Genomic DNA, 13,681 nt, shown 5'->3' on the forward strand with positions numbered 1-13,681 from the left:
ATGTGGAGTTCAAACGTCAGGTCTTTGAATTAGCCACATTTAGACAATAATGTGTGAGAGAACATTTGTAGGGGGTAGTGTGCTTTGTAGGGAAGATATTTGCAAAGTTTTCTGCTGTGCACCCTGAGTGTTGTCTGTAAAGAACTCAAGTCGTGACAAACCGATCTGTGCTAAAGCTCACAGGAGGGGCCCACAAGAATAGTCAGGAGTGTGCATGTACGTACCTCGTTCTCCCAAAATTTTGTCTTGCTGCTTCTTTCCTTAAAGTCTTTTTCCCCATAGGGGTGATTTCTTTAAAAGCTTAATGCCTCTTTAAAAAGAAGTGTCCATTTTGAGTTCATCTTAAGAATAAGATTTTTAAAATCTGGTTAAGGAATTTTTAACACCCTGCACTCTCGATTTAAAATCAGAGGGCGCTTTCTTTGGTACTTTGTCTCCAACATATTTTTGATCCTGCTGCAGCTGCCTAAACTTTTAGGATTGACGACAGCTAAGTAAAAATGCACCGCGCTCTCAAAACACTGCTTTCCAGCCATAGAGCATGTCTCACCTGTTAACGAAGAGCCACATGTTTCTTTTTTTCCAATTTGGAGATGGCTTTTAATCTGTTTTGTGCCCAGTAATCGCTCTACCTTCGCTAATCTCCAGGCGCAGCAAAATTGCACCAGCTGTCTCCTGATAATTGTCAGGAAACCCATAGCAAGGAGTGCCCCCGGGTAGTTGAGATCATTGGCTCTCTGTTTCCTAACAGTAACTTTCAGGGCAGCTACCCCTGTTAGTTCCCCAAGTGCTGTGTAAGCCCCATGGGTAGGGCTCAGAGTGGATGGAGAGCCCCGGAATACACCTCCCACCGTTCCCGGGCATGGTTAGCGGTGCCAGAGCGTCGTCCTGCCTCCAGCCTGGTGCAGAGAGGCTTTCGGGATCCTGCAAATGGTTTCCTAGAGCAACTTCCAGCCCCTAGTTACCCGTTCACCCATTCAAGAGTTTGCCTTCATGCCTTCGAGAAATGCCAGTGTTCGCATTTATAAGAATTCCTTAAGATAAATACATTACCTGTACGTTGTGGAAGTAATTGCTCTTGAGACGCCCCCTATAAGTAAAACTCTCCGTGTGAAATGTGGTGAACAAAAGGCGATGTGATTCTTTTTGTCTTTTATTATCAGCATGTGTCACCACCTGCAAACTTATTTTAGCTTATATCCAGGCTGATGGGATCCACGCAGAACTGCGAACAGAAACTCTCCTTTTCTATCTTTATTCTTTGGTCTGGCAACGTGGCAGCTAAAGGAAGGTTTTGGCAGGGGCCAGCCCCTCTTGTGAACGTTTGCACAGATCCGCTGCAAGTCATTTTCACAAGCGACAGGTGAATTTATGTGTTATGTTAATACGATGCAACTGACCAAATTCCTCTTCTTCTGATGTGTTGTCTCTCTCTCTCTTTTTTTCCCGTTACCTCTTCAATTTTTACGTGAAGCTTTCTCTCAAGCTGGTAAGCACCATTATTCTATGCATGTCCCGAATCTAATCAGGTTTTTTGGTGTATGTTTCTCTTGCGTGTGCTTTTGTTGGTGTTTCTTCGTCAGACCTTTGCAATCCAAAGGTCCATAATCTACGAGGGGCGATCTTAATCTTTTCAAGTTGCTAAGAAAATTAACGCTTAACTCATGATTTGGTTTCCTTTCTTATTGGGGCCTTAAGAGGAGGACAGATGTTAACAAACCTTATTTAAATGTGAGCATAAATATAAATATTCGATATTGGGGAGTTTATTTATTGGATCATTTGGAATAAAAGTAAATTTAACAGCTAAAGATGCTCCTCCCTGGGAGCCACAGAAGCAGATGAAAAACACAGAGAGCCTGAGGGAGACGTGCAGGAATGGTGCCAGTCTCAAACTCAGGTCCAAGGCAGCCTGCGAGAATCGCAACCAATGGGATCTTGAAGTTGCTACATAAATACGTGGGTGCCTTGTGCATAGCTGATTTAAGAAATCACAAGACGACTTTATGGACAGTGAAAAGAGCCTCCTAAGCCTTTCTAAAATAGTTTACTTAGTGTTCTGTGTTGTTCCTACCTAATTGCATAGCCCTAGTAAACAGACTAATCATTAAACTTATTAAAAGAAACTCTTAACTCTATAACCCCTAACTCTACTTGAAATATGTGTAAGTTCTCAACACCACACTGTCCTAAAATTATGGACAGTGATAAGCTGCAACAGTTCAACCAGGAATAAGGTCAGCTACTTTATGCACTGCTGTTGATGTTGCAGGATAATAGTTTCTGGTTGTCCTTAGGTACACATTTGTATGTGTATACATGGATACATATACGTGTGGGTATCCAGAATTTTTTCAGCCTGACTCAGTGTCTGGCAACCAACCCGACCCTAGAGAAAACGAATATTTTATTAAATGGAACATTTCTTAGACTGTGAAATAAAATCCCCAGATGAGTCCTTAATTAAGGTCTCTACGAGAAGGAAAACATTCTCAATGTTCCAGTGAACTGTGTTCGGTGGCAGCATGAATTTGGGAGAAACTGGATCAATTAAGTAGGAGTCTCTCAGGTACCGGGGTTTCTTCCTTGCCCTGTCTGTATTTCTTCTTTTGCTGAGGGGCTAGCAGCAAAAGATAATAGTATTAATAAATTAGGCGGTCTTTCTGTCTGAGATAGAAATCATTTGACCACCTGGTATTGAATTGTTGCTTTATACCATTACTTGGAAGCCAGTAAAAAAGTGAAGCGTTGCCTGGGGTGAAAAAAAAAAAAAGTGTAAACTCTCAAGAAGTAGCTCATGCTTGTGCTCTTGGGGGGAGATGCTCAGAAGCAAGCGTTTACACACTTCTGTGTGTAAAACAAGGTCTTCCTAGAGGTTTAGCCACTTAAAATGTCCATATACGCGTTGACCCCCTCTTGCAAAACCAGCGCCACCTCTGGGGCCAGTCTCTTTCCAAACTGGGCCGCTCCAAAGATTTCAGAAAGTCTGCTCTGACTCAAAGCTAGAAATATAAATTCCTTCGTGGCAAAACGAATCATAGGTCAGAATATGGTTTAAAATAATCCAAGCCTTAATGGCCTTTTAAGGTACTTCCAGACACCTGACTCTCCTTTGGATCTAGAAGAAGCCGTGACCTGAATCTCCAAGGGCAATGCGAAGTTTGAGGCACAGTTCACGAGAGTAGTTTCTAAATAACAATACAGAAACACGGACTACCTATTGAAAGGGACCTAATTCGTTCATTTATTACTTAATGGTTTTTAGTTCCCTTAAATAATTAAAGTTAAATTTTTTGCTGTAGAGGGTATCTGTTAATAAGTCACAAGTGCTGTTTATACACTGCAAACCTTACACCTGCTCACAGTCTACACCTGTGTCCCATAGGGTAGCCACCTATCACCTGTGCCTATTTAAATGTTCGTGAATTGAAATCCAATAAAAACGTAAAATTCAGTTCCACAGTTGCACTGGCCATGTTTCAAATGCTCGGTAGCCATGTGTAGCTACCGTATTCACCAGTGCAGAGATGAGAACTTTTCCATTCTTTGTAGAAAAAATTCTTTGGGGCTCCTAGCCCGGTCGTTAGGCTTGAGAACTATTGATGAATTAACAGCACTCCCTGGATTTCCTGGCTTCTGAAGAAGCGCGTCTTTTGTTTTGTTGCATTCCAGCACCTAAAAACAAAACAAAACAAAACAATCCCTTCAATTTTGGAAACCATGCTGATGTGATTTAAGTAAAATCAGCATGAATACAAGGTATTGTGCTTTCAGGCATGGTGATGGAGCTGAGCGAAGTGAAAAGCACAAGGTTCAAGTTCCAAGTATTCCAACGCGATAATCGCATAGGGGACAGAAAAAACAAGCCTGATTTATTTCTATCCTGAAGATGAGTTCGGTTCATCTAAGCTTTAGAGGCAACTGAGCTTGCTTGGCTTGCCATGAGGGACTAGTAGCCACTTCTGTTCTGGTTCCACTCATCTCCCCCTCTCTTTCTCTTACGCACGGGCACGCGCACACACGCACGCACGAGTCTAAGAACATCAGCGGGGAAAGGCCTGTGCGTGGCCTTCGGGTAAACTCTGCTGCCTCACACGCTCCCAGCACAGCCCTGGCATTCTGTCCTAAGCAGCCAAAGAACCTCGGTCACAAGCACCATGTCAGCTGCTTGGCAAATTCAGCTCAGTTTTGGAATTACATTACCCGGGTCCTCTCTCCCACCCACGCTCCCAAGCCAGCCTGTTTCATTGGTTCGAAAGTAAAAGCTCTCCTAAAATTCCTTGGCTTTCTCCCTGGAGATTGAATACATTTCTCTTTCTTTATGAAAATCGCTTCATTGAAGCAAAGGCAAAGGCACTTGATCACCAACAGCTTTAGCCGCAGCTTCTGACACGTAAGCATCTGCAGGAGTCTGGAAGCTCGCTGTTGATGTGTTCTACTGAAATCGCCTGCACCGAGGAAAGCTACTAATTGTTTCTGAAAGGGGATCAAGATATCAAAATAGGCTCCTTCTGCTGGATTGGAAACAGCTGGCTTGGATTTCGGGCGCTGGGAAGTTGGTGTGGAGGTCGGGGAGCACATTCTATGTGGATTTGCTGAGGTCACCCCTACAGATGTCAAAAAGGAGTGACCAGATTTTGAGAGGCCGTGGAGGGGAGAGTGCGGGGGGGGGGCGTGGAGGGGAGAGAGGGGAGGATAGATGTTTTAATGTCCTTCCCCCCCACCACATTCTCTGAGGAACCAGACGTCCCATCTGTCACTTGGTGGGGATGGAAACTTTTGGCCTCAGCCTGTGTGGCGAAGTGGAAAGACTCAGAGTAGGGAGTAAAACAGTGCCTTTGACATGAGACAGTTGATGATGGGGGCACTTGTCCCTGTGTTGTGTGAGGGAGCAGAAACCTCAAACTTCCTTCACACTCCAGTGTTGCCACCAACACTGACGGTCAAGTGAAGAATCTGCCTCAGAATTTGTTTTTCATCGATTCTCGTCGGCGGGGGGGGGGGGGGGGGGCAGAATTTTTTCTTCCCCTCCCTCCTCCTGCAGCCTTGCTCCTTGCCTTGGCGGAGGTGGTTTGGCCAGCAAGCCTGGACCCCGAACTGGTGACTGGTGTGTGGGACTTTTTTGCAGTTTGCATGCATTGATCTTGCATCTCAGCTGGGTGTCGTGGGAAAGAAATTCCCTTTAGTTCATGAGAACACATGCAGACATCTGCATCCCCTGGTGTCTGGGGAATGTGTCCTGCGGGCTTCACTCGGTGTCTGTCTTCAAGGAGGAGCGCCGGCTCATGCCTGTTTGCATTTGCAGGGCGCCACGCCAGAGGATTTCAGCAACCTCCCACCCGAGCAGAGAAGGAAAAAGCTGCAGCAGAAGGTCGATGAATTAAATAAAGAAATTCAAAAGGAGATGGATCAAAGGTAGAGTGGAGCAATACTACTTATTTAGAAATTCAGTTTCAGTGTGAAAAGATGGGAAATCCTAAAATAGCTTCAAGAGAAGTGATTATTTCAGCCGTGTGTTTTTTTTTCATGGAGGGTCTACTGGATGGCTTCATTACAGATCGGGAGAATTCTTTTTAACAAATAGGTTTTACTCTCAGTTTGGAGAACAAAATACATTTGGCTATCTTTTTTTTTTTCTGTATTTCTGTACTTCTTTTTTTTAATTTTTCTCTTTAAGTTTTAAATTTTAATTCCAGTTATATTAGTTTCTGGTGTACAATATGGTGGTTCAACACTTCTGTACATGACTCGGTATTTGTTACGATAAGTGTCCCCTTAGTCTCCTTCGACCTGTTTCACTCACCCCCCACCCTCTTCTTTTCTTTTTTAATCTTACCTACGTAGCTGAGTCTTTTGTACAAATGAGGAAGAGATACGTGGTGTGAATCCTGCCCCCTTCCCTTGCCCCACGTTCTAGCTTTGGGTCTAAAATGTCCTTGTCTTTCTATTTGAGGATAAGTGACAGTAAACCTTCCCAGAGGTTCTCGTGTCTCCTTATCTTGTTATAGAGCAGACTGATTGTGTCTAGAAAACAGATCATAGTATGTCTTATTACACACACACCAGCAGCCATCAGAGGTGTGTTTGCCTGCTCTTGAGAAGCTTCTGCATCAGGATCCCGCTGCTGGGGTTCCCGGCTTTCTGAGCTGTTTTGTAAGTTTGATCCCAGGATGGTATATATGCAAAAAATAATAAGAAAAGATTTGATATCCCTTCATTTGCGCCTCCCTTCCCACATTTATAACCTGTAGATCTTTTCTGTCACTTAGAGGTTACTTGCTAACGAATCTGAAAAAAACCACTTTATTAATTGTCTCTCCCCTTATAAATTCTCACTGAGTGAATTAGGTGAATCATTCATCTATTTGAGATTTTCTAAAAGATAACTTGAGATTTTGTGCCCTGTACACAGGCCAAAAAGTGATTCTGCATAAATCTAGTTATGGCGAAGCTAGGGTTAAAATTTGGTTATGCAACAAGCCAACAAACAGACAAACAAAATTGGTGAGGTAGTATAGTTTAGTACACGGCAAAAGAAAAGTAGTTGCTTATTCGTTCTGGTAGAGCAACTCCTGAAAAATGGGTGGTTTTATTTATTTGTATTTTTTATTTTTTTAGAGCAAGAGAAATCATGTGGGGGGGGGGGGTAGAGAGGCAGAGGGAGAGAGAGACTCTCAAGCAGACTCCACACCCAGCGCAGTGCCTGATGCGGGGCTCCGTCCCACGACCCTGAGATCATGACCTGAGCCGAAATCAAGTGTCAGATGCTAAACCGACTGAGCCACCCAAACGCCCCAAATGGGTAGTTTTATAAACCCTGTTACAGTACATAACAAACAGCACATATAATTACCTTTGGTTTTGTTTTGTGTTAGAAATACACCTCATGAGATGAAAATTTTCTTTATCCTTTTTATTACATGTGGGACCATATGTAAAAAGGGTCATGCATGTATAAACCAGTTAAATCTCGGGGTGTTGAATAAGTAATATTCTGCATGGAGTAAGAAGTTCTGGCTCGGGTATTTGAAACGACATTGAAGAAGGTCGTGGGCACTCTTGTCCAATAGTTATACAGAAAAATTTCTCTGCCACTTGGGTTGTGGCCGTGGAAGCTGGTTAACCTTTTAACCCTCACAGCGGCGTTGCTGGTAAGAAGGCAAATCCAGTTTAACCATTTACTTGATGACTGTTTATTGAGCATTTACTGTGTACAAGGAAGTATCCTAGACCCTGGGAATAAAGCGATGAACAAAACACATGAAAACCTCTGTTCTCATGCAACTTACATTTTGTACAAGAGGGACACGGCGGGATGAATCAAAAGCACAAAGTGTGAGGGCAGATTTAAAACACGCTGGGGCTCAGGGGTGCCCGGCTGGCTCAGTCAGAGGAGCGTGCGACTCTTGATCTCCAGGTTGTGGGTTTGAGCCCCACATGGCATACAGAGATGACTTAAATAAATAAAACTTAAAAATAAATTAATATACCCTGGGTTCAAACCTGGTTCCGCCTATTTCTGTTGCAGACTTTGGATAAGCTTCTTAACTTCTTCTTGATCTTAACCTTTTAACCTAACCTCGGTTTCCTCATCTTGAAAAGGAAGTCAATAGTGAGGATTAAATGTGTCAGTGTATGGGAGGTGCTTGGACCAATGCCTGGCACATAGTGTCTATAAAATAAAATGAGTATGTTCAGTGTCAACAGACTACATGTCCCGATTAGATTTTCAGACTGAAAAACAAACAACCCAAAATCCACCTGTATGCTACCTACAAAAGGCACATCTAACTCATAAGGTATAAAAAAAACATACCTCATAAGGTATAGAAAGATTGAAAATAAAGGAATGGAAAAAGATACACCATCCACTGGTTGGGCAGTGCCAGCCAGAGGAAGACTGACTTTCAGGCCAAAAAAACCCTCAAACTATTAAGTTCAAGAAGGTCAACCTCCTAACATTAAATGCTTTGAGTAACAAACAGCCCAGTTTAAAGCTGTAGGACCGTCTGATCCCAAAACATAAAAAAAGGTTATGCTATTAACCCTTTGACATGAGTATGTACAAGAAATACAAACACATCGCTGTTGAGGAAGATGTTTAATGCACTTCTCTGAATAACTAGTAAAACAACAGATTCAGGGTAGAATATTTAAGTAATATAATTGACAAAATCGACCTCAGACATGTCTATCCAATCATTGCATGGTGCACATTCTTTTCAAGCACACACAGAGCATTTCCAACAATTGAGCATATCCTGTTTTCACAAAGCAAATCTCAACAAACATCCAAGGGTAGACACCATTCAAGGTGTGTTCTCTGAAGCCTGCAGTAAAGCTGGGTACCAATAACAAACATTTAGAAATTAAGAAATGTAGCTCTAGATAACTCAAAGACTAAAGAAGAAATCACAAGAGACATCGGAAACACATACCTGTACCCCTGAAACAAATAATACATTATATGTTTAAAAAAAGAAAAAAGAAAGAAAAAGAAACACACTGAAAGCACAATAAAGAGGGAAAAAAAGAGACATTGGAAGATACCGGAGCAGAGCTAAACCTGAACCCATATTCTATACATCAGTTACTGGGCTGTCACTAAGGCAACGCTCATAAAGGGAACGATACAGCTTTCCATATGTATTAAAGACAGCAAACACTAAACATCAGTGAGCTAAGTGTCCATCCCAAGAAGTTAGAAAAAGCACAGCAAATTGAACCAAAGAAAACAGAAGCAAGAAAAGAGTGTAAATCAGTGACATAGAAAAACATATGCACTCAACAAAGAGGATCAGCAAATCCAAAAGTTGGTTCCCTGAAAAGATGAATAAAATTAAACTTCTGGAGAGACCTGCCAGGGGAGACAGGAGGAGGAGAATCAAAGGTAATGAATCTCGACGAGTCTTTCGAGAAGTTTTGCAGAGAGGCGGGACAGTAGCTCGAGGTATGGCCATAAAGTCAGGAGAGGGATTTGGTAAAGGTAGACACTACCGTTTGTTTGTAGTGAGAGCATTTAGTCATCTCAGGTACTTACTGAGCATCTACTGCGTGCCACGTAGTGTCCCGCCACTGGGGAGATACCAAGTTAACAAAAGAGCTTGAGCCCATAGAGCTTCCTCGGAGAGCTTCCATTCTAGTAGGAAGAGACCGACAATAAACAATAATAAGCATAATAAATTATATAATGTTGGAAAGTGATACCCGCTGTGGGAAAGAAGGCAGTGGAGAAAAGTCAGGGGGCTTTGTAGTGGAGACGGGGCCTCGGGGAGCGTGAACGGTCAGTACCCACAAAGGAGCAGCAGGCCGGAAGGGCTCAGAAGGGCTCAGATGCGAGGGGGTGGGCCCAGGCCTGGTGAGGGCTTGTGGAAATTCGCTTTCTGTTATTTCTGTATTTTCAGTTAAACTATTTGCCGTGGCTCAAAATAGGGTTTGGTTCATTGGTCTTATGTTGTGTAACAGGTTGAGGCTGCCTTTTACTGATGCTCATTAAAATTGGCCCCTTACCACCTGCAGAGTCATTTGCTGTAAACTTTTAACACCTCGAACCCCACTGAAAGTCTCTCAGAACCAGAATTCAGAATTAATAGAGCTCTTCGGTCCCAGAGATAGCCCCAGGCTTGGCTGCAACGCTCCTGTGGGGATTCATTTACTCAGGTTGCTATGCGTGGGCCGCCAACACGATTTCAGGAAGGGTGTGGGATCTTGCGATATGTAGCTTTGAGACTCAGGTACCTGCCTGTCGCGGACACCAGCTGTGGGTTTGGTTTCTTAATAGTTGAAAGAGTGTGTAATAAAACTTCCAAAGCAGTTAACTGTGCTTCTCCGTGAGGGGAACTCATGGTAGCCCACAAGACCAGGATGCCAGCTGGAGCTTCAGTTTGCACGAAAAATGTGCGTCTGGGTATTTGGGCTTTGTTTGTTTTTGTTGTTGTTTGGCACAAAGGGAAGGACAGGAGTGATTCATGTTTCTCAGTTGCTGAGGGCAGTGGGAGGAACCAGATACCATTCAGAAAAGGCAGCCGAAGTTTTCATATCCATCTCTGGACTATACAGACCTCGGGAGCAGAATTCTTAACGGAGTTTTAGGATGAAAGCCGGCCCCAAAACTCCCTTCCAACCCACTTGGTGACACTGTCTTCCCGTGCTCCCATTCACACGGCGTGCGAGGTGGTGCGAGAATACACTTGGCGGGCGACATTCACCTTTACAGTGTCCTCTTCTCTCTCTTTTTTTTTTTTCAGAGATGCCATAACAAAAATGAAAGATGTTTACCTGAAGAATCCTCAGATGGGAGACCCAGCCAGTTTGGATCACAAATTAACCGAAGTCAGCCAAAATATAGAAAAACTGCGGCTAGAATCCCAGAAATTTGAGGTATGGAAACACTGTGGGTGGGGAAAAGTTCTGATAGAAAAAAAAGAAACCGAGGAAGGGCTGGGGATGCTGTAGAGCACCAGCGATTCGTGCAAGAGATGCGGCTGGAGGGTGTCGGGGGGACTTGGCAAGTTGTGATAAAAGGAAAAGTGGTCACCCACCGGCGGTTCTGCCCCTCGGCTGCCCTCTGCCCAGGATGTCCCCTCAAACCGACATGCACAGTTGTATTTGGATGCGTTGTTCTTTGGTTTAAGTGCTTCGCTTAGTCGGTCCTGTTCCAGCGCCTGTTGATAATGGATACAGCTGCGAGTGTGCCATTGTGAATCCAGAAGTGAAAAAAAATCAAGTCAAATACGTTACGGTTCTTACAAAGGACCCATCAGCAAAGGGTCAGAGAGCTGACAACTGCTGAGAGACACAAATTAGAAATGAGTAGGAAAGATAAATAAATGTTTTAAGGAGGGAGAGAGAAGCACTCGAGACCTATGGACAAAAGGCATCTTTTTTTTTTTTTTTTACCATTTTTCACTGGATTTTTAATTCTTTTTTGTTCTTAAGATTTATTTACTTGACAGATAGAGACACAGCAAGAGAGGGAACACAAGCAGGGGGAGTGGGAGAGGGAGAAGCAGGCTTTCCACTGAGCAGGGAGCCCGATGCGGGGCTCGATCCCAGGACCCTGGGATCATGACCCGAGCCGAAGGCAGACGCTTAACCGACTGAGCCACCCAGGCGCCCCCAAAAGGCTTCTTTTACCCACAAATTTCGAGGCTACAGAACATGGAAAAATATATCAGTGACTGATTGCTCCGGTCGGAATTGGTTACTTCTAGCAACGAAGGGTCAGATACGGCTTTTTAAGATTCTTCCTAGAATCCGTCAGTCAGTTACTACTGTTGGAGGGTTTAGAACCTAGAAATGTTCTTTCCTGGTCATTGTTATCCTTTGGCCTTTTTTACGCTATTTCCAATGTTGCCCAAGATAATTTTATCTTTTATCTTATTTGATTTCCTGTATATACGTTTCTCTACTATTAAAAAGAGTGACACAGTCCTCAAAACAAGAAAAGGTGAGTGTAGCTTTCACACTGAGCTTATGTGCAGCAGGAGTCTCCTCTTCTCCAGTGGGACCTCACGGTCACAGAATTTTGGAACCAGAAGAAACTAGAAGCGACTTAACTGAAATCACACCGCTGTTTTAAAAAGCCCAAGAGTAGAGGGGCACCTGGGTGGCTCAGTCGGTTAAGCATCCGATGCTTGATCTCACCTCAGGGCTTGATCTCATGGTTGTGAGTTCAGGCTCTGCCTTGGGCTCCACGCTGGGCATGGAGCCTACTTTAAAAAAAAAAAAAAAAAGTTAAAAAAAAGCCCAAGAGTCTAACACAGTCCAGTGCTCTTTCTGCCCCATTGTGACAGTTGCCTAAACACGTTTGCTTCTACTTCTCCAACGTGAGATGCACTAGGAGCAGTTGCCTGTGGGTGCCTTATACAGCCGAATGCAGAGACACTAGAGACCCCCCGGTGTGGTCCTTCTCGAGTCTCAGCTTCAATGACCATTGAGCCCCCCGAATTTGGGGCCTGTAAGACTCCCTGGCTGGGCCCTCAGCTGAGCTCAGAGCAGCGTCTTTGGTGGCTTTTGCTTGCAGGCCTGGCTGGCGGAGGTGGAAGGCAGGCTGCCAGCACGCAGCGAGCAGGCCCGCCGGCAGAGTGGAATGTTCGACGCCCAGAACCCAGCCACGGTCAACAACTGTGCCCAGGACCGCGAGAGGTACAGTATCTGTACCACGCCTGCTGTCTGGAGGGGAGCAGGTTTGCTTTGTGTTCGTGTCCCGATTCTGGAGGCTGGAGACGAGCGCGAGGCACTTGCTCCGTACCCAAGAGCCCAAGATGCCTGACCTGCCCTTTCCCCACCACGCGGGTCCCTAGTGCCGTGTGGGGCGGCGACGGAGCACACGGATGACCTGCGATGGCCTTGGTGACAGCAGCCGGGGTGGGGCCGGTGCAAGCGCGTCGCCGGGCAGTCGCTATAGTTGCTGTGTGGTTTCCTTTCTTGAGCAGCCCGGATGGCAGTTACACGGAGGAGCAGAGTCAGGAGGGTGAGGGGAAGGTGCTGGCCACGGACTTCGATGACGAGTTTGATGAGGAGGAGCCCCTGCCCGCCATCGGGACCTGCAAAGCCCTCTACACATTCGAAGGTGACCCGCGTCCGCCCGGTTCCCCACTTGCGCACGCTGTCCCTTCTCCTGCTGTGATTGGACCTTCTTCCAGATCTTTCTCTCTTGTCTTACCCTATCGTTCTGCTCACCGTCATCATCACCATCATTTGGTTCATGGCTGCACGTTTTGCCTGTTGGTCCGTACAATGGAACAGTTTTCGTGTGGCTTCCTTACAGCAGATAGCGTGGAACAATGATGATTTCATCCGTTCGTCCAGTATTTCTGGGAGCTCCTGTCTTGTAAAGCCCCCAGAGGGGTGGGATGCGGGTGGGTCGGCGTGGCACCCGCCCCTGGAGAGCGGACACACATTTGGGGGAGGTCAGCTGACAGCACTTACCAGAGGCGGGGTACAGAGCGATGGCGCTTCATGGGACTGCGAGCTCCCTTCCTTAAGAGAATTAATTCAGGGAACTCTCCAGGCTGCTCTGCGTCTGAGGCGGGGAGGTGAGGGAAGCATGGGCTCGTGTGGCTGGAGCTTAGATGTCTTAGGTGAGAGTAGTGGAATCCGAGACTAGGAGTGGTGTCCTTGAGGGGGGAGGTGGGTAAGAATCGTTCGGAGTTGGGGGGGCCCCAGTTGAGCTGTTGAAAGCATTTGAGCAGAGCTATACCTTAGGACACGTACTGGCACATGTGTGGGACCCATCGGAGGACAGGGATGAAGGGCTCGAAAGACTCGCCTAGAGTTGCCAGAACGATGTCCCCTAGAAAGATACCAAGGATGCTGTGGAAGAAGCAGTCCGAGCTCAGGTAGGTTTAGGAAGCTCTGGGACCGATGGATCTTCCAGATCTCCTCACGACAGACCACATGTTCAGTGGGACAAGAAAGCACCAGGTTCGACGTCGCCAACGTAACCTCATTCCCACGCCCCGGCCCCACCCCCACGGCCCCCCTGTAAGCAGCTCCCCGGACAGTCTGCCCTTGAGAATTCTGTGTGAGCAGTGGGGCGCCAGTCTCAGGCAGTTATCTTAGCAAGTGGTCTTGGGGACCCCCGTTATTAAAGAGTGGGCCCGGAGAGGTCGCAGTCAGCAAACCGCTCGGACCCCTGGCTGACTGGAAGCGGGGAACAAAGACCGGAGGAAAGGGA

The 13,681-nt window shown here is 45.6% G+C and overlaps 1 protein-coding gene across 17 annotated transcripts in view; it reads left to right on the forward strand.

Annotated features, from left to right (window-relative positions):
• Positions 1 to 13,681, forward strand: part of FNBP1 (formin binding protein 1) — a 136,600-nt gene that overhangs the window by 115,294 nt on the left and 7,625 nt on the right. For 6 of the 17 annotated variants that reach the window (XM_027616196.2, XM_027616179.2, XM_027616184.2 and 3 more), the window contains 5 exons: positions 1,475 to 1,489; positions 5,306 to 5,415; positions 10,248 to 10,380; positions 12,026 to 12,147; positions 12,435 to 12,574. In XM_027616196.2, the coding sequence (XP_027471997.1) occupies positions 1,475 to 1,489; positions 5,306 to 5,415; positions 10,248 to 10,380; positions 12,026 to 12,147; positions 12,435 to 12,574 (520 nt within the window). The remainder of the gene's footprint in view (positions 1 to 1,474; positions 1,490 to 5,305; positions 5,416 to 10,247; positions 10,381 to 12,025; positions 12,148 to 12,434; positions 12,575 to 13,681) is intronic. The other 11 variants (XM_027616197.2, XM_027616181.2, XM_027616185.2 and 8 more) reach the window with 3 other exon arrangements.

The sequence above is a fragment of the Zalophus californianus genome, chromosome 13 (genome assembly GCF_009762305.2).
Source record: "Zalophus californianus isolate mZalCal1 chromosome 13, mZalCal1.pri.v2, whole genome shotgun sequence".
NCBI classification, from domain to species: domain Eukaryota; kingdom Metazoa; phylum Chordata; class Mammalia; order Carnivora; family Otariidae; genus Zalophus; species Zalophus californianus.